Below are 20,316 nucleotides of genomic sequence, written 5' to 3'. Positions count from 1 at the left end.
ATTTTTCTTTGAATAGTTATAAACTTTTGTATTGATTATTGCCATTTTCTCTCAATAAATAGACTGTCAGCTAAAGAGAAACCAACCAGGCAACATGAAATGATGAGTGCAGAATTTTATAGAGTTGCCATGATGAATATATTTTCAAAATGTACTGCACAAATACAAGAGATTCCTTTGCAATCGGTGTAAGTAGAGTGTTTTAGTGTAGATCGTGTTTCACTCTCTTAAACACGCGCTTTCGATGCCACTGTTTTGTGGCTCAGAGACGCTTAACCCACGTTGCGTCGTTAATATTCTTCAGCCAATCAGATTCACTTCCTGGTTTGCGCCGCTTCAGCCAATCAGCGCGCTTCTTTCTGTCGGAAAACATGGCGCCTTGCTTTGTTTGATTTCACTCGGTAGCTTCGGCTGTTTTTCCTTCTCCCGCTTTTCACCATTTACAGCCAAAACGAGCAGAATATCGCTTTGCATGGAGATGCCAAGATCTTTTGTGGTTCCCGTTCTAAGGAAATGAGCAACGAAAACGGCAGGTATGTGTTTAGGTCGAGCTGTTTTCCGGTCCTGCCTTCTGCTAGCGGCTTCCAATAGATGACTAGATGACGGTCTGATGAGAAACCGGTGCAGTCCTGCAGGCCCAACACGCACACACTCCGGCGTGTGTAGAAGTGTTTAACACGCCGCTTTTACACACGTTCTATGGTTAAAAAAGCGTGCGTGTGTGTGGGGGGGGTGTATAAGACAAGTGTGTTTAATGTCTGTTTTCTGAATGGGGCGCTGGAGCAAAAACACGACTCAGATCGGGTTTTCTTCTTTCTATTTATAGCTGCAGCTTTTTGGTTTTCGGCAAACAAAACGAGGAGTGAGAACAATTTATTTTTGGGAAACGCTGAATCATGAATTGAAGGTGTCTAATAACGCGTGTAATTAAAGCAGCCGGTGAAGCTGCTGCATGTCCGTGTAGGATAATTGATACAGCAGTACTAATCATAACATCAGGCGGATGCTGGCGAGCAAACACACATTATAATGACAGATTTTGCGCTTTGCAAACTCGCTCTTTCACTCGGTTAAACAAGCCGCTGTGAGTGGCCGACAGGCTGATTTAGCGCAGCCTGCGCCATTTTAGCGCGCCAGAGTCATCCGGCAAGATGGCGCTCTTGCTTTGTTTCCTTCAGCTCGCCAGGGAACATCAGCGTTAGTCTCGTGTAATAGGGAGGGGAAAAAATACACCTCAAAGCCACTGCGTGCGGATCCCGGAGGGAATATTTGAACGTTTATCTCGTGTGAGGAGAGCGACAGCAGCGGTGGGAGATCTGCAGGTGTGTGTGTGTGTGTGTGTGTGTGTGTACATGCAGCCTCGGCTTGGTTCTCTAAGCAACTTCTGCGATCGCATCACAAACTAAGAGTTATAATCCGGGATTTTATTAGTTGCCCATCGTGATCGTGTGAATGCGGCGGGATGCAGCACGGTGTTAGCGGTGTCACGTGCAGGAGAAACTCCGATGCATACTTGAACCCGGTTTTTAGCTCCGGTATAAAAAAAAAAAAATCAAAGGCCTTTTTTATGCATTCGCTTTACACTGGATTTGCTGTCACTTTCTTTTTTTTCTCCTCCATCATCCTCCTTTAGCCTCTATATGCTGTTGATCTGCACATGTTATGGTGTGTGTGTGTGATGATCTCATGTTCTGATCATCTACACACATTGATCCTTTTCCGACTGCCATCAATGACTTAGCCGGTTTGCTAACATTAGCTTTCCTTTTTTTCTCCTCGTAGGAATTGTGCTTAAATTCTTCGGTAATTTGGCTGAACTCTCTCTTTTTTTTATTGAATTAAAAAAAAATCCATAACTGCTTTATTTATTATTTTTATTTTTATATATATATATAAAACTCAGCCGGCTCTTTCATTCACTACCTAGCTGTCTACTTGATTACCCCGTGTTCCATTTACGCTTCTGCTAGAAGGGGTAGTGCCCTAAGTAGGGCGTCAAATCCATGTTCCGTTTTTAAACTAAGGGTGCATAGGAAGGCATTGAGCCCTTATTTGGGACCGAACCCGAGTTCACTCAGGCTACCTGCTTACCTGCTTGGGTAACGGCGTTCGCTAAGTTCTGTGCTAATAACACAATTTCAAACACATTTTTTTTCCAAGATGTTAATTAAAAATAAACACGTTTTTAAAGCGATATTTTTTTTCCAATAAAAAACCCACCCGAGTTTTCGACTGCTGTTTTATAGTTTCATTTTCTCTTTTATTTGTTGTACCTTAAACTATTAGCTAATAATTAAATTAATTTTTATTTGTATAGCGCTTTTAACAATGAACACTGTCTCAAAGCAGCTTTACACCGATAATGTGGTGATAAAAATGAGTTCTTTATAAGTGTAAGTTTGCCCCTGATGACGTCAGAGGCGACTGTGGCAAAGAAAAACTCCCTGAGATCTCATAAGGAAGAAACCTTGAGAGAAACCAGACTCAAGAGGGAACCCATCCTCATCTGAGTGGCACCGGATGTCCATTTAATACAGATAAACGATGTTGAGGTGTGCAGTGATGGTGATCAGATGCAAACTGTAGTCCTGAGTCAGTGTAGCAGACTGTTGACATTAACTTCAGTCAAAATCCAAATCCTCAGAGTTTCTGTTCTTACTTTGGAATAATGAATATGTTAATAATACCTGCTTATTCCTGTTAGCTGGAGCCGGACATTGTGGCCCAAGTTGATGACATTTTTACACAATATATAACAATTACTAGTTCTTCCAAAACTTGGATTCATTTTAAATGTTGTAAAAAAAAAAAAAAAAAGTTTTGGCCTATAATTAAAATAAATGGTACGGTAAATACTGAAGTTGTTAAGGTTTTTGTTTGGAGTGACGAGGATGTTTTGGTGACAAGGTGAGAGAGGCGAGATTGAGATGGTTTGGACATGTGCAGAGGAGGGACATGAGTTATATTGGTAGAAGAATGCTGAGGATGGAGCCATCAGGAAGGAGGAAAAGAGGAAGGCCAAGGAGGAGGTTCATGGATGTGGTGAGGGAAGACATGCAGGTAGTTGGTGTGAAAGAGGCAGATGTAGAGGACAGGGGGGTATGGAGACGGATGATCCGCTGTGGTGACCTCTAAAGGGAGAAGCCAAAAGAAGAAGTACGGTAAATTCTTTCAGCAATGTGTTTTCCATGGGCAGTTTTTGCATTAAGGCGTCAATGTGAGAACAGTTGAGAACCTCAACAATGATGGAACTATACTAAATGAACATTCGGTGTTGGACGGACCGAGAGAGAGATTTATTTATCCCAAAGTGAAAAAAGCATGGGTTCACTTTTGAGTCTGGTTTCTCTGAAGGTTTCCTGATCTTACTCACTCTGAGAGTTTTTCATTGCCTCCCGTCACCACTGGCTTTCTCATTAGGCACAAACTTATATTTGACAGATTAATACATTTCAAGTTACATTCATAATCTCTTCAATTCTGCAAAGCTGCTTTTCCCCCAAAAAACCTGTTATTGTATATTTTTTTAAGTAGTCTAATTAAATGCCCTTTATTAATTGATCATCAGGAAGTGTGACCACCTCGCTAACAGCCCATGTTTTAGCAGTTTGCTGTTGCTGTCCGTTAATATGGAAAGGGTTATAAGGCATTTCCAATTTAAATTTCATCATTCTACAGCGATTAGGATTATTCACACACACTGAAGGCGGTTGGCAATTTTATCAGGAGTGGCGATCTCAGCAAATTCACCTCTATGTAATACCGTGCAATGCTAAGAGCGATTGCCAGTTGCATCTTGGACTCTATCAGCACGTTAAACACGCATGTTCACGACAGTACAATTAGAGAAATACAAGTCTGGCGGAGGAGTAGGGGGGGATGATTTGGGTGCGTTTTGCAGCCACAGGGCCTGGGAAATTTGTAGCCATTAAGTAGACCACGAACAAGTCTGTATACCGACGTATTCTAGAGTCGAATATCAGGCCGTCGTTTTGGCAAAAATTGGGTCATGTAAGGGACCATGAGCACAATCGCAACAGCAAATCCACAAACAGAATGGCTGGGGGTAAAAAAAAAACGGAATCAAGTTGTTTTAATGGCCCGGCCAAAGTCCTGACCTCCAGCTGTGCATAAACAAATGCCTGCAAACTTCAATGAACTGAAGAAATATTGGGAAGAAAAGAGAGCCAAGATTTCTCCACAGTGATTTAAGAGACAAATAGTCATACCGAACATAATTACTTATTGCTAACATGATCTACTTATTGCTAAAGGTTGTCCTCCAAGCAACTGAATCATAAGACTCTGTGTCGTCGTGGCCCCCCCCGACAAAGCCGAGCTCCATGAAGATCTAATTTACATACGCTGGAGTGGAAGATCTGTGTTCAATGTGAAATGTAATGGGTTAAAAAAGCGTGTTAGACGTTAATGGTCAGGTCTCTACAAACCTTTGTCCATGTTGTGCTCTTCTGTTCAGTCTATTGAGTGTGTTTTGAAGCCAGGCTCTTATTTGGATGAATTAGATTAGAAATAATTTTGCTCCTTTTCCAGTATTCGCCCTCCGTTTTCCGTCTCTCGGCATTGTCGACTCGTTATTCACTTCGATAAACGAAGCCGTTTTGAATTTTCATGTGTTTAAAACGAGGCATTATTGTTTTTGTAATCTTTTAGATCTACCAAGCTTTCTGCACTGGTGACAAAACTTCATGAATTCTTGGATCATTCGTCAGAGGAAGAAACTGCTGCATCTGAAGTTAATGAAATCTCCAGTGGTAAGAGTCCTCGAAGACTATACACACATTTACCCTTGAACTAGAAAAAGCGCTTCCATGATTTGAATTTCCCCCCATGTTCATTTTTGTCTTATTTCCTTTCAGGTAAAATGGCCTCCAGTGATTCAAACATCAATGAAGAAATAATGGAAAAGGTAAAAATCTCACTGTGCCATATTTCTTTCTGTTCTGCTGGTATAATGCCTTTGTGTGACGATCAGTAAAAATGAATTCATTGGGGATTTTTATTCTTCTTAAAAAAGTGTATATTTAAAAAGTAAAAACGGTGAATTGTTTTTAAGCGGCTTTTGCACAGGACCCATTACAACACAGCATGTGTTTGATAAAAAAACTAAACAAACAACAAATTGTTTAGAATTGTCCAATTCGCTATGGCATTCGTGTGTCTAACATCAAATTAAAATCCGACCTTAGCTGTGTGAGGAAATGACACGTCTACTTCTACACTGTGTATTGCTTACGTTGGCAAGAAAATATTGTCCACATTTCTTTTGGTAAACTGAATATAAATAAAATTTTTTGCAAGGTAACAATTTGAAAGGAGTTAAAGGTTATTCTGATCAATCACTTGACTGGTTATTAAAATGTATTTGGAAATGTTTTGCAGCCCGGATGTTCCACTGAAGTCCCAAAGGCCACGCCACGCTCAAAAAGGTAATAATTTTTTTTCTGAATTGTGTAAACACCCCCCCACCACCACCACCACCACCCGCAACCCCCAATTGTAAAAATGTTACCTCCTCATTGGTTAAAACCTATAACCACATGCCACATTGCAGATGAGAAACCCCGTGTCTGGCCTGAAGAGACCATTTGAACAGCTTATGTGCATTTCATAAACACAATCATCCCATATTGTGGTAATTGATAAGGTTTTCCTACGGAAATATTCAGACCTTATTTTCTGTTATCGTTTGCATAACAATGGAAAGAGTTGTTTCTCCTTTATCAGCTGCTCGCTTTATCTCTCTTGGGATTTTTACTAAAAAGCCATAAAGGCCTTACTGTGTCTCAGTATAGTTTTATCTCTGACTGAAATAAATGTTAAATTGATATCTGCTCAATATTCCCCTTTTTTTTGTTGCTAGAGGATGCATTAGAATAAGTGCTTTAATATAAAGCTGTATTTTAAAATACAGTAAATGTGTTCTTTTTATTAATTTTTTTACATTTTTTTTAAAAAGACGTGCTGTAGGAGGTCATGAATAATATCAGATGTAGTCAAAATGACTTTAAAAGAGCAAAAACATAAATATGGAGGTTGAACGTTGGTGTATAAATATAAAATTCAAATGAGCCAGATAAATACTTTATGTTCTGCCTTGCGCAAATTAATTCAGTTTCTCCTTTCCCTCTGCTAATTCAGAAAACCCGCGGTTGTAACGAAGCACACGGCTGTAAACGAGCCTGCGTCGGCAGACGAATGCGAGCTCAACAGCGCGGCCGATAATACTCAGGATGCCACGGTGGAAATGGAAGAGATACCCGAAGGTTTGCGCACTTACGCGGGGGTCTGACTGATGCGTGGGCTGCCGTAGCAATGCACGGTTGTTCATTTTGCCTGTTTTGTGTGCAGACGTAGTTATCGTGAAGCCAGAACCTGTCAACAATGAAGGAAAAGACGAATTCAAAGGCCCAGAGTTCCGTAACAAAGGGGGCAGCAAAGTCAAGGAAGAGAGTCAAAGGAGGCGTCCCGGTGAGATTCTGTTCCAAAGATGGTCGTGTTTGTTTCTGTGTTCCCCCTCGTTTTTTTTTTTTTGCCTAATTTGTTTTTTTTTTGTTTTTTTTTTCGTCTTTTTCACAGATGAGCACCTTGAAGAGATCAGATGCTCAAGAGTTAATTGCACTGCGTGCGGGCAGCAAGTCAATCATTTCCAGAGGGACTCTGTGTATCAGCATCCAATACTCAAAGTTCTTCTCTGCAAAGTAAATATAACCGCTTACTCCACGCATCAGCATGGCAGCGACGTGCACCACCAGCGCTCGTGACTAACACTTTGGTTTCCTCCCTAGTCCTGTTTCAAGTATTACATGAGCGACGACATCAGTAAGGATGAAGACGGCATGGACGAACAGTGCAGGTCAGTCTGCACAACATGAGGAGTTTGGGGGGAAATGGTCACGCCGATGAGGCTCGAGTGCGCACATCTGGTAGTTCTGCAGTAGTTAAGATGCACCAGTGTGTCCATTTAGCGACACGGAGCTGAAACGCATAGACGCCGTATTTAGACCTCTGATATTAGGGTTAGTAATTATACTAACTTTGGTTTTCTTCACATTTTCCGTTTTCCCTCCTCCGTGTCAAATCATGTGTTCGTTTCATGTTATTCCGTCTTTTCCGGATTTCTTTTCCGAATGTCCCCCCATGTTGGTTTTCTCCAGGTTTTTTTTGGTGGATAGGCTGTATTAAGCTGCTCACTCATGTCTGTCTTTGCTCCGAATAAGTTTGCTAATCTGCTCAGTCTTCAAGCTAGCATTACTGAGAGCCTGGAAGTAAACACATGTAAATGAGAGAACGCGAAACTCTGGAGCAGTAGGGAACCTAGCGCCGTTTTTTTGGCACATACACTGGTAAAGAATCAATTTGTCGTTTAATCGAGTTCTCAGTCATTGGTTATATGAATAATCAGCTCCAATTAAAAATTAAGGAATTTACTGTAAAATGTGTTTTTTGCTGTACGCTCTGTAGCGTGCGATGCCTGTATTTGACGATCTTAACGAGGCAAACTTTGCCCTCTTTTAGGTGGTGTGCCGAAGGAGGTAATCTCATGTGTTGCGACTATTGTAGCAACGCATTTTGCAAAACTTGCATCCTGCGCAATCTCGGACGGAAGGAGCTCTCTGGAATCATGAACGACGACGATAAGTGGCGTTGCTTCGTGTGCCACCCGGAGCCACTCCAAGACCTCGTTGCAGCCTGCGAGAAAGTTCTGAGAAACCTGGAGTGCATGAAAAAGCCAAAGGCAGACCACGATAAACCGAAACGCGACAGTATGAAGCACAAGCAGAGCAAAGTTAAAAATACAGCCCTGAACGGGAGGGACGTGAATTCCGAAGGATCAGGCACGCTAACCTTCTCCTACAAAACGTTGAAGGTTCCCAAAGAACTGGTCAAAAAGACAAAGAAGCTGATTGAGACAACAAACGGTTTGAACAACACTTTCGTGCAGTTTATCCAGCAGGAACCCATCTACCTTGGAGATAACGTTGTCCGTCACAGGCACTTGAAAGCGTTTCGATCCGTTCTGGCCGATTTGAAGGAAGTCCACGTGTCTTTGGAGGAGGCGCTAGACCAAGAGTTCAGAGACTTGGAGGTCCAGAACGGTGAAGGAAACGAGTTAGTAGATAATCGTAACACAGCCAATGCGCTTCCCATCGCCGAGACTGTCGACCAGAGTAAAGACGACGACAACGACAAAGTGGTTCTGGATGATGCCACAGATGAGGTTCCAGCAGCATCCGAGGATTACATGGACGAGGAAAATGAAGTTCCTGCCGACGTAGAAATGATCGAAGAAGCAGTTCCTTCGGCAGATATTCCGGAGGACCGGGTTCAAGAAAATGAAGCAAATGTGGTTAAGAGCCAAGCTGACTGTGAAGATGGTGAAGCTGAAGAAGCTTCCCTTGACAAAGACATTGTCTCTATACCACCGTCTGTCCCCGAGGAACTCTTTGAGATGGTTGAGAGTCTTTCAGATTGCGTGAAACAAGAGGGCGAGAAGGACTCTCTTGATTCCACGGACAGCACATCAAGTAAGACCTCGCTGTCTGACCAAAAGTCAACCGAATCGGGTAAGAAGTCTGCAAAGGTCAGCAAAAAGCTAGTTGTCAAGCTCACCCCCATTCCTCTTAAAATCACCATAAAGAAAGATGAAAGCAAGAAAGAGCCGAAAGAGAAGGATGGGGCTCTGTCACCAGACGAAAGCAGGCGCTCTCCCAGGATGAAGACCACTCCTCTGCGTAAGTCGTCCGAAGGGAGGAGTAAGGGTAGGTCAGACAAAGCAAAAGAAAATGACGAAGACTGCAGCACTTCACAGGTTCCAGTTTCCGTCTGTCCATCAGACTCCGACTCAGACGAAGTCCCCGAGGTTCTGCGGCAGGTAGAAGGCATGGGGTCTGGCTCCGACGAACCGGAGGCGGAGCCTAACGGCAAGGCCGCGGGAAACAAAGAAAAGGTGAAAAAGTCCGCCGGACAAGCCTCTGAAAAGTCCGTGAAGCGTAAGCTTATTACATCATCGTCAGATACGGATGAAAACGCAAAGTCATCGAAAGCGAAGAAACAAGCAGCAAAAAAAAAGAAGGGCAGAGAATCCGATTCTTCAAATCATGACTCGGATCTCGAGAAAGAGATCAAGAGTTTAAGCAAGCTCAGCACTACAAAGAGATCTTCCAAACGAGGCAAGAAGCAGGCGAGCGAGACCAAGGAAAAGGAGAAGGATGACGAAGAGAGCGAGGAGGAGGAGGAGGAGGAGGAAAGCAAGGAGGAGGACAGTGAGAGCAAGGAGGCGGATGAAGACAAGAAGGAGAAGAGCAAGAAGGTGAAGGGTAAGAACAAGAAGGAGAAGGAGGAACACAAGGAGGAACACAAGGAGGAGAAGGAGGAACATAAGAAGGAAGGCAAAAAAGGTCGAAAGAGATCGTTCGAGCGGAAACGGAGGTCGCAGAAGGGCAAAGAAAGCGCCGCGAAAGATTCGTCGTCCAGCGACGAAGAGGAGGAGCAGGCAGCCGACTCCGGAGAGGACAGCGGCGATCAGCAGAAGATAAAACCCATTCTCGAGTCTGTGCTGCCTCACATGGACGCTTTCCATCAGTCATCAGGTCAGTCAAATCAGAGCGATCGACTTCTTGTTCTTTGAGGAACCGACGATATGACAAAAATACACCACAATACTCAAATTCTGTCCCGTTGTCATACAGTAATATCATGTAGATTTGCTACAGACTGACTGTAAAGTCCAGAAAAAAAAAAAGAAAAAGAAAATATAAATTTATCATCTCTGACAGTTACTAATAAATGAATTATTAAACCCTGATGTGGAGGGTAAAGATAAACATATATTGTCAATGTTCATCTTCATTTAAGAATTAAATCAATATAGAAAATGAAGTATGTCGATACAGAAGGAAAAACTTGACTAAAACATCAAAATGTATTTTGAGTGGCAAGGCCTGGTTTTTTTTTTTTTTTTTTTTTTCTTTTTTCTTTTATAATTTTCTTAAATTTTTTTTATGACCTATTTGAGTTTGAGATCAAATGAGAAATACGAGACGATCAGATTTCTCTGTTAAATTTTTCTTTAGAACATGGTACCTTTTGTCGCATACCACCCAACGTTTTGGTGAGCATGAGTAGAGTAGCAGATTATTGATTATTTTGGTAGTAGATTGTTCTCCCTATTAGTCCATCGATTACAGTGGAACCCGGTTATGTCGATGGCCTAGGGGACGCCAAAAAGCGTTGAGATAAACGAAAACCAATATGGCGACAATATATTAACGTGCTTATATTAAATTTCTTTATGTACATGATGTGCGTTAATAAATAAGAATGTACATTCTGTAAAAAAAATATAAAAGATTTCTCTTTCGGTAATGTTTCCCTCGACGTTTATAAGTCAAAAAAGAGAACTGCTGAATGGAAAAAATATATATATGACCCCCAGCCTCAACCCCCACCTCGAACTACAATGCATTAAATTTAAACCTTAACTCTAGAACACTGCAAAATATGTTCTGTTTGGTCTTGTGCTGTATGTAATTGCTAGTAACTATTACAGATTTGGATTTCCGTGGATAATATCGGTGTAACTGTCATCATGCATGTATTATTGGATTGATCCATGCGTATCGTGAACTTAAAGCAGCAACTGCCTCAAATCTAATTGGCTGAAAATATACTGTACATAACTAAAAACTGTTTGTCTTCTTCAGGAGATGAAGCCCAAGTAAAGGAGGAACCCTCTCAGGTGGTTGACGATGACGACGACCCCGAGAATAGGTATGAATAAAGATTCCTGCAGTCATGTGGTTCTATTCAAATCAGGCAAAGCAATGAATGTCTCAGTATCCCATTACCTCATATGGACCATGTACTAGGAGTTTCCACTAATAAACTTGGTGGCCACATTGATATAAACACCTGCACCTCTGCTTCTTCATGGGTTCATCAGCTATCTGGTTTCGGTGATCCGCACCCACTCGAGCATCATATTTTTGTTGGTTGAAACCCTGCTCATCCACCTCAAGGTTAATTTTGAGAGGCTTCTTGTTTTTATTTTAATGGGTGGTGGTTGTTCTCTTTCCTCATTCATCAACAAAATATTTCCACATGCCGAGCTGCTCTCTCCACCCCCTTTTTTTTTTTTTCTGTATTTAACTCAACAGTTCTTATGTAAAAATCAAAAAAAATCTTATACATAGTCACAAGGATTTTCTTTCCCATTCTGATGCTGTGAACATTCATTGCAATGCTGCTGACCTGGTAACTGCATGCTTTTGCTTTAATCTGCTGCCTCACGATTGGCTGATTACATGAATGAGCACAAAGGCGACTCGATTAATGTGGCCTGTGACAGTTATGCACGCGTCACATTTGGATAAACGATCTGTATAAATCTGAAAAATGGGAGTGTTTTTATGATGTGCGCATGCTTCATACGTCATTTGGAGAAATAGTTATCAGTGCCTGTGCTAGAATTTGAGCTTCAACCCTCCTAGAGGCACCATGTTTCTGGCACGTTTTATGGTTTTAGTAGAAAATACCGTAATCCCCGTTTTTCGCGGTGAGGAGTGAATTTATTTATTTTTGTAATAAATCTTTTAGTTTTTAATGACTAAATACAAAGTTTTTTATACAGTTTTTAAATATATTTTTGTTTTTTTATAGTATTTATTAGGGATGCAACAATACAGATAGCCCACGGTTCAATACATACCTCGGTTTTTTAACCACGGTTTTCGGTTCGGTTCGGTTCTGATGGCTTAACACAAGTGTTTTTTGTTATTCTATGCTTAGGCAATAGGAACAGTAATAGGTTGAGAAGAAACAAATAAAAACGATTTATTGCAATACTCCTTCATTTTACTTAAAAGCAAAGAAAAGTCCACTGGTTCCTAGTGTTTTGTATAATATAAACATTTTTGATTTTAAAATTAACACTGACATCTCATAGCTGCTGGTAGCCCATGTACAAACTGGGGAACACACAAATTCCTAAACATATTTGGCCTCCTCAACTTCCATGTATTCACTGCGTTTGTCAACTTTTCTGCCAAATGAGCGCTTGTATGACTTTCATACAGGGGACGGGTTTGGAGTACAGCGCTTTTCATTTCCCAATCCGACATGTAGTGAACAGTTACAGTGAGGTAACTCACGGGTGCCTGCGAGGTCCAACCATCTGTGGTCAGAGCAAGGCTTGAGTCAATTCGTACACAATACTGTTGCATGTCTTTTTATAGAGGTCGGGAATTATCTCGGAGCCTAAAAAAACGCGAGACGGTAGTGTGTAACGCGGATCGAGTGTTTTTATGAGATGACAAAAGCCCGCATCTCCAATCACTAAAAAAACGGCTGCAAATCTTTGGCAATGAACCCCCCCACTGCCTGTGTTATTTTCATGTGTCTCTCGGAACCAGTTGTGTATGTATGCTGGAAGGATTCAGCGAGGGACTGTTGTTTTTTGGAGGACTTTATCACCTGCTCTGCTATCCTGCCTTCAGACAGTGATATTGCTGGGTGATGGCGCCGCAGATGTGCAATCATATTGGAAGTGTTTCCGTTTGAGTAGGCTACACGTGTAAAACAATACTTGCAGACAGTCATTTTTTTTGTTTACCGTTTTTTCTTCCTCGGCATTATACTCAACAGCAAAACCGAAATGTCTCCACACCACAGATTTAAAAGACGGCGGCGCCTCCTCGTACTGTAGCCTCACTTCACCACCGCTCGCCATGTTAAAGTGTGGAATGATGGTTCAGCACCCCCTAACTTCAGAGCATAGTGATTGAACATTTACTCGCGGGGAGGAGTTTCCTCATCTCAGCTCGTAGACTTACAGGCGCACACAGTCAATTCGGAGAGAAATAAAAAGCACATAAATTATTTAAACGTAAAACCGAATTCGCAATTCACAAGCGCGTATTGAACCGTGGATGTCGTACCGAACGGTTCAATATTATATTAAGAATTGTGGCATCCCTAGTATTTATATCTCTTACATCGTTAGGAGATATCTGTAGTCAATAACGAACACAGTAACAACTTACGAACAAATGAATCTTTTTCAAGAGAAATCACTCACAGAGATACTCTGGTATTAACTGGTTTTGGTTGCATTTTTATTTTTATGGATTACCTACTTCCATTTTATCCCATTTTCTTGTAGAATTGCAAAGAAGATGCTGTTAGCGCAGATCAAAGCCAATTACTCCTCAGGGGATGACAGCTCTTCAGAAGACGAAGACCTCAAAAAGGACAAAGAGGAAAAGTCTTCAACCAAAGACAAGAATGATGGCAGCTCTGGTGGTGAAGGTCAGGGTCATGTAGATAAAGAACAAAAGAAATCTGTAACACTGTGTACTGTGGGTTGTTTTGGAAAAGGACTGAAATGCTATTAGTTCAGTGTCTTGTTTAATATTAGTTTAATTCCCTCAACCTGTCTGAAGGTGTAGTCATTATGAAGTGGATTGAGAGTCTGTTATTTAAAGAAGAGTATATTTGTGGTAGAAACCCTTTTTATTTTTTATATTGTGTTTGATGAACAAGGAGCTTGAATGACACACGTGGCAGCAAAAATGATTTCTGGAAGGCATCTTGTTCTACACTTTTGCACTCCATATATTGAAATCTAATAATAAACTGCTTAAAAATGTTTTATTTGACAAATCAAAGGATGTAGTCATTGATAAAGTGAAGTCTAGGGCTGCAACGAACGACTATTTTGATTATCGATTAATCGGGCGATTATTTTTCGATTAATCAGATAGTGAGTGTGTTTGTGTGTGTATGTATGTATGTGTGTATATATATATGTGTGTGTGTGTGTGTGTGTGTGTATGTATGTGTGTATGTGTGTGTATATATATATATATATATATATATATATATATATATATAATGTGTGTGTGTGTGTATATATATATATATATATATATATATATATATATATATATATATATATATATATATATATATATATATATATATATACATACATATAATTTTTCTATAGATGTTTTGCTTATTATACGTATACAAGACCCTAATTCAGAGTATTTGTGTAAAAGTGCACTTAAAAAATGCAAAAGCCACATATTGATTTGAACTATCTTTCATTTAGACATTTTAAAGCTTATAGTAGCTGCTTGTTAAAGAGTGCATGCGGGATTTCTCCTTCGAACAAATTCCCCAATGCAGGGTGATTATTTCTGTAAAAAAAAAACTAAAACGAACCAAAAAAACAAAACAAACCGCATTTGTAAAGTTTGCTTTAAACATGCGTTTAAAAAACCTATAGAAAATAATACATTGTTTTGACAGTTTTTGTAAAAAAATTATTAAATAAATAAACATTTTTAAATATATAATTACTTTAAATGAGCATAATTAGCAAAATAACGTGCATAAATTAAATATAAAAATATTGAAAAGAAGCATTGGAACGTAGTAAGTTAACTGTTGTAGTAGACAAACGCTATAAAAAAAGAAAAACGCAGAAACGCAGCAAGCAATCGGGGAAAAAGGCATTGGTGTACAAATGCATAATCATTCGCATAAAACCATTCATTAAACTTTACCATTTTTACACGATTAGGATTAGAAGGTTTTTACTTACCGTGCTGATGTTTCGCCTTTGTCCGTGACGCCAGCCTGTTTTCTTTTAATGTGCTCGTGCATCACTGTGGTACTTCCATCCACTACAAGCTCTGCTTTGCATAACTTCCAAGTACAGTTTTCTTTGTTGCGTTTACATAAAATGTTTTCATGCCATGGCTCACTTCGCCGTTTGGCAAGCGGCTGTGTTTGTACCGTCGCGCTAAACCGTAACTTGATGACGGCATTCGTTGATGACAAATTTCATTTTTGATTAGTTGTTGCAGCCCTAATGATGTCTTCTGCATATATATATTTTTAAGGAGCCTCCAGTGTCAGTAATTTGTAACAGAAAATGGCTCCTTTAAGCTTCCTAATGCAAGAGAGTCTTCTTTTAGGTGTGGAGGTCATGATATTGCTGTGATTGACAAGTGATACCCATGTAATTGCTTTAGAAGATCCATCACATTTTTGAGAACTAGGTTTTCCTGAATTGTAATTATTTTTTCCTTAAGAACATCTCAATTAGATTTAATCTTTGCAGCTTGCTTTCTCTCCAAAATCTTTTTTGCCCTCACAGAAGAAGAGGAAGAAGACTCTGACTCTGGTTCGGAAGTGGACGTGAAAAAGGCCGGCCGGAGACACAAGCTGCTTCGCAAGAAGCTGACGTTAAGCGAGGCGGATTCTGACAACGACAAACCATCCAAGAGCAATAAAGAGGCGAAGAGAAGAGGAAGACGGAAAGGTCAGTGTTTACCCAGCTAAAAGCCTTAGACGCACTTACTCGAAAATACAGGATGTGCCAGAGATCAGTTTCGTACTCGGCTCCTTCATTTTCAAACCAGGATTCTAAAAATCTTTGTTTGTTTATACGCTTGATTTTTATAACAGGACACAATACATACTTTTGCGTGATGTCACTATTATACCGCGCTCATATTTCTGTCGATGTTTTTTCATTTGGCTCCGTGCAGTGAGCAGTGATGACTCTGCTGATTCAGACTTCAAGCGATCCGGCTCTGGTTCGGGTAGCGAGTCGGCGCTGAGCGAGGCCGTGAGTGAAGACGACGAGGACAGCAAGAGCACCAAGAGAAAAACTCGGTGAGACAGGATTCCAAGCACAGCTCTATCCGTTTAATCGGTTAAAGTTCAATTCAGAACCAAATCTGGTTATTTTATTCAACATTCCCCACAGTCTTGGCTAACAGATTAGATCTTGTGCGGGTATCTCAATAAAGCGTCATTGGCTAGAAAAACGTTGTCTTTATCTTCCTCCTGATGCCAAACCTGACGAACCCACTCTCTCTAGGTCCTCCAAAAAAGCAGAGAAAGACGGCGAAAGGAGTTACCAGAAAGAGAAAAAGAAAAAACGGCGACGGATTAAGGTTCAAGACGACTCCTCGAGCAACAAGGTACTGTCCACGTATTTGCTGGCGAGCAGAGCCGTGTTTTTGCTGCATACTCGAATGTGGCTGAGGCTTTTTCTCTTTAATGTTTTTCTTTTTCCTCTCCACAGAGTGCAGAGGAAGGCGATGACAGTGGCGAAGAAGGGGACGATAAAGGCACACCGAAAGGCCGCAAGAAGATCCGCAAGATCCTGAAGGATGACAAGCTACGCTCCGAGACCCAGAACGCGTTGAAGGAGGAAGAAGAGAGGCGTAAACGAATAGCTGAAAAAGAGCGACTGAGAGAAAAACTGCGAGAGGTAAGTAGACTGGGGGCATAACGGTGGGACAGAGGTTACAGCTTTTGAATGCAGATTGTACTGTTACGGTCGAACGCTACCACCACCAAGTTTCTAATCGGGGTCTAACGCCTACCTAATGCAATCTTGCTCGTTTAGACAATCGTGGTGGAGGAATCCTCACAGATCAACTGTCCCATTACTACTAAATTGGTGCTGGATGAGGATGAAGAGACCAAGGAGCCACTTGTCCAAGTCCACAGGAATATGGTGACCAAGTTGAAGCCCCATCAGGTGGACGGTAAGTCGGTGTGAATTTTCTCCCAGAGTAGTCAAATGTCCCATGTGTGTTTTACACTGGTATTCTGCATCTTCCATACACTAGAAACCTGCAAATGGTCGCAGAAGTCATATAGTAACCCATGCTGCATTTTTGTTTGCTTCTGCAGGTGTGCAGTTCATCTGGGATTGCTGTTGTGAGTCTGTTAGGAAGACTCTGAAGTCTTCTGGCTCTGGTTGTATCCTTGCACACTGCATGGGTCTGGGCAAAACCCTTCAGGTAAAGCAATATAGACTGATCATGTTTCATTCCACAAAATATTCTTTAGGAAGCATAGGGAGTTTCCAACAATGTGTGAACTGCCATGATGGGGAAAGCGGTAGGTGTGTTTAGGGTTGCAAAATTATATGACTGTTCAAGACAGGAAAATGTATGAAAACTAACTGGGAATTTACAAAATTGCAGGTTAGTCTATAACAGGGAACCTAAATGTAGTTCAATCAATTTGCGTTAGTTTGCATGCATGTCGGTTTATAACCGAACCTCCCCTAATTTCTAATGAATTCCCATAAATTAAAATAAAACGTTTCTTGCAATATTTCCAACATTCCCCAGAAGAAATTTAAAGTTTCAGGAAATGTACCGGACCCGTTTCGGCCCTTAAGTATGAGGGTAGGGAAAAAAATGTCTGCGCATTAAAGAGATGATCTGATGGTAACGGGTTTAATTATATTTAGCTTTAAGAATAGAAAATGACTATGGCAGTAAAATCATTCTAATATTAAAAAAAGGCAAATAACTTCTATACACACGTATTAAGTGCTGAGTCAAAGTATAGACCCTGGTTTACAAAAGCCCCAGTGCCTAAGTACCCTAGGAAGTGTCGTCATGCACACCCGGTTTTAAAACGTTTACACAGTTCACGCCACCATGCGCACATTTGACCAATTAAGCCCTCTCTGTGCCATCCGTGCGCTTTCTATAAAAGATACATGCGTTTAACTGTCACTGGATACAGAGCTATCACCTATTCAAACACCTCAAATTCAGGCATAGAGCTTTCACACTTCACTTACCACACAGTGCTTGTGGTTTATGTGCAGACTTGCCTCTGAGAGAAAGCGTCACTCTGAGTGGAAAGTCCCCTGGGTCAGACACAGTTGGTCCTATATGTAGGCAGCAGGTCGCATTTGTCAGTTACAATCTGCTTGGGCAATGTTCCCCCTGTTCAACCATCACCTTTTTTTTTTTTTTTTTAATCTGTTTATTTATTTATTCATTCGAAAAGCCTTTGAAATTCTTATCACTTTTTACTTCTGGATTTTTTTTAACACTTTTCTAGCGTATCTTTTTCACATTTGCATTAAAGCACCTGTCAAATACAATGGCATAACGTTTAAACTAAATGCGCCTGTATACCAATAATTTGCGATTCGGAACTTGCGGCTCGGACAATTTGCCAGTTCTCATTTGGAAGTTGCGGATTATCTTAAAATTCGTGGAAATCCGCAGCGGGACCGAATGTGCAGGAGCGTTAGGAATTACATTTTAAACTATGTATTTGGTCAAATACATAGTGACAATGTCTGCATGAATTCACTAAGGTACCAATATTTGGTGATTTGTCTCAAAGTAACCCCCCGCGAGTTCCGGGGGACCACTGTCTATCATTTCAAAAGATGAAATAGCTTGCCTATAATAAATGATACATAATTCTTTATGAATCTAGAATTACTTTTGCTATAATCGAAACTTTGTTCAGTGTCTTTATCATTCAAATCTTTTGCAAAATGTAAAAAAAATCCTAGGACAGGTGTTATCATTTTTACAAAGCAGTTCAATGTCAGTCTTTAACTGGAGAAAAATGATCTACATGGGAAAATTGATTTGCACAATGTGGTGTAAGAAATATAAATGAGTAGCTGTTCAGCTGTTCTTCTGTTGTCCTGCAGGTGGTGACGTTTCTCCACACTGTGCTCCTGTGCGAGAAACTCGATTTCTCAACGGCTTTGGTGGTGTGTCCTCTCAACACCGTCCTCAACTGGCTGAATGAGTTTGAGAAGTGGCAGGAGGGCTTGCAGGACGAGGAAAGCTTAGAGGTAGAGATTTAGTCTTGCGTCGATGCACAGACCATTTTCCATTGTTTTTTTTTCATCCGCTATGTCCATGTTTGTTCAGATGCATGTCGAAAGATGTACTGAAACATGTGATTGCAAAATAAACTGCACAGACTCTCTCGGTTCAGATTTATTTTATGATTTTGTTTGTTTTTCTATGCAAATACTAGACTCGTTATTTAAATTTGTGCAGTAATATTTTACCATTTATTGTAGCCATTAAGCGTCTAAATCCTTAGATTTTTAACCAACAGAATACATTAGGCCCTAATTAGCATATTTATAGGCCACCTTGTTCTGGGGATTTGGATGGAACCCATTTATTTCAAGTAAGTAATCAAACTGCGGAATAACTACAATAAATATAAATAATCATGACTATAACTGCATTGATGTTGGGTTGGGATTTCCACCACCTGGCTATATTTACAGACCATTTCATCATTTAACACTGCACGGAATTATTTATCCCAAGCCGTTGAATGTTTTTATTTGTATTTTAATGTGAGTGTATATATAATGTGATGAAATGGTCTCTGTGAATATAGCCAGGGGTTGGAAATCCCAATCCAACATCAATGCAGTTATAGTATATATAAATTATTTTGTATTGGTTTTACATGATGATGTTTGATTTTTATTGGCTGAGTAAAAGGTTGTGGGTTTTTTCATAGTCGGTATACTTTAAAGTAGGTTCTCAGCTGAGTTTGCGCCCACGTGTGTTTATCAGGTGACCGAGTTGGCCACGGTGAAGAGGCCTCAGGAGCGCGCGTACGCCCTGCAGCGCTGGCACGAAGAGGGCGGCATTATGATCATCGGTTACGAAATGTACCGCAACCTAACGCAAGGCCGCAACATCAAGAGCAAAAAGCTTAAAGAGACATTCCAAAAGACCCTCGTTAACCCAGGTAAAGTGCACCATGCCATTGCTTCAAGTTCAAACAGTAGTTTTGTGCCGAAATACTGTTGTGGATGTTTCACATTTGGGTATGAAGTTCAAGTTTATATGTGTCTGTATCCCTGATGAGCAGCCTGGGGTGAGCGTGGCAAGGAAAAATTCCCTGTATGACTGAGGAAGAAACCCTGAACCATACTTAAAAGGAAACCCATCCTCATTTGGGTGATATTAAGAGTGTTTTTCCAATGGATGCAGTATCCATTTTTTTTAATGGAAAAACAAACATAACAGTATATAAACAATAACGTCCCGAATTATAAAATAGCTATGAACATATTAAATAAAATATAATATAATGATAAATATTTTGATACAGTGGTCCCCCGGAAGTCGCGGGGGTTACGTTCTAAGGCCCCTCACGAGTTCCGAAAATCCGCAAATTTTATTGAATTACCTTTAGAGAATTATTTTAGACTTTAATACAAAAATGTGTTTTAAAATCTTTTATGGAAATTTGTAAAATGTTATTCCTAACGTTCCCTAACAGTGAGTTCCGCTGCGGATTCGCACAAATTTTAAGCTAATTGACAACTTGCTGTTAGTTAGGTTCCAAACAAGAACCCGCAAATTGTCCAAGCCTGAAGTTCCAAACCGCAAATTGTCTGGGGTTGACTGTATAGTGCTCCTGGTGCAGTGCACAGTCTCGCCTGTAAAAACAAACAGCATGTGG

General features: G+C 40.5%; 1 protein-coding gene across 1 annotated transcript in view; it reads left to right on the top strand.

Moving 5' to 3' along the window:
- The first annotated feature begins 274 nt into the window (after positions 1 to 274).
- atrx (ATRX chromatin remodeler) overlaps positions 275 to 20,316 on the top strand; it is a 43,641-nt gene continuing 23,599 nt past the window's right edge. Inside the window, 19 exon segments of the mRNA XM_046848870.1 lie at positions 275 to 533; positions 4,672 to 4,772; positions 4,878 to 4,927; positions 5,401 to 5,447; positions 6,160 to 6,284; positions 6,370 to 6,489; positions 6,598 to 6,719; positions 6,807 to 6,874; positions 7,537 to 9,611; positions 10,725 to 10,791; positions 13,181 to 13,326; positions 15,188 to 15,352; positions 15,582 to 15,708; positions 15,917 to 16,019; positions 16,124 to 16,312; positions 16,451 to 16,592; positions 16,741 to 16,850; positions 18,524 to 18,670; positions 19,419 to 19,596. Of these exon segments, the coding sequence (XP_046704826.1) occupies positions 514 to 533; positions 4,672 to 4,772; positions 4,878 to 4,927; positions 5,401 to 5,447; positions 6,160 to 6,284; positions 6,370 to 6,489; positions 6,598 to 6,719; positions 6,807 to 6,874; positions 7,537 to 9,611; positions 10,725 to 10,791; positions 13,181 to 13,326; positions 15,188 to 15,352; positions 15,582 to 15,708; positions 15,917 to 16,019; positions 16,124 to 16,312; positions 16,451 to 16,592; positions 16,741 to 16,850; positions 18,524 to 18,670; positions 19,419 to 19,596 (4,102 nt within the window). The 5' untranslated portion in view covers positions 275 to 513.

Source organism: Silurus meridionalis, chromosome 5, assembly GCF_014805685.1.
Source record: "Silurus meridionalis isolate SWU-2019-XX chromosome 5, ASM1480568v1, whole genome shotgun sequence".
Lineage (NCBI taxonomy): Eukaryota > Metazoa > Chordata > Actinopteri > Siluriformes > Siluridae > Silurus > Silurus meridionalis.
This window is presented reverse-complemented; position numbering and strand designations above follow the sequence as displayed.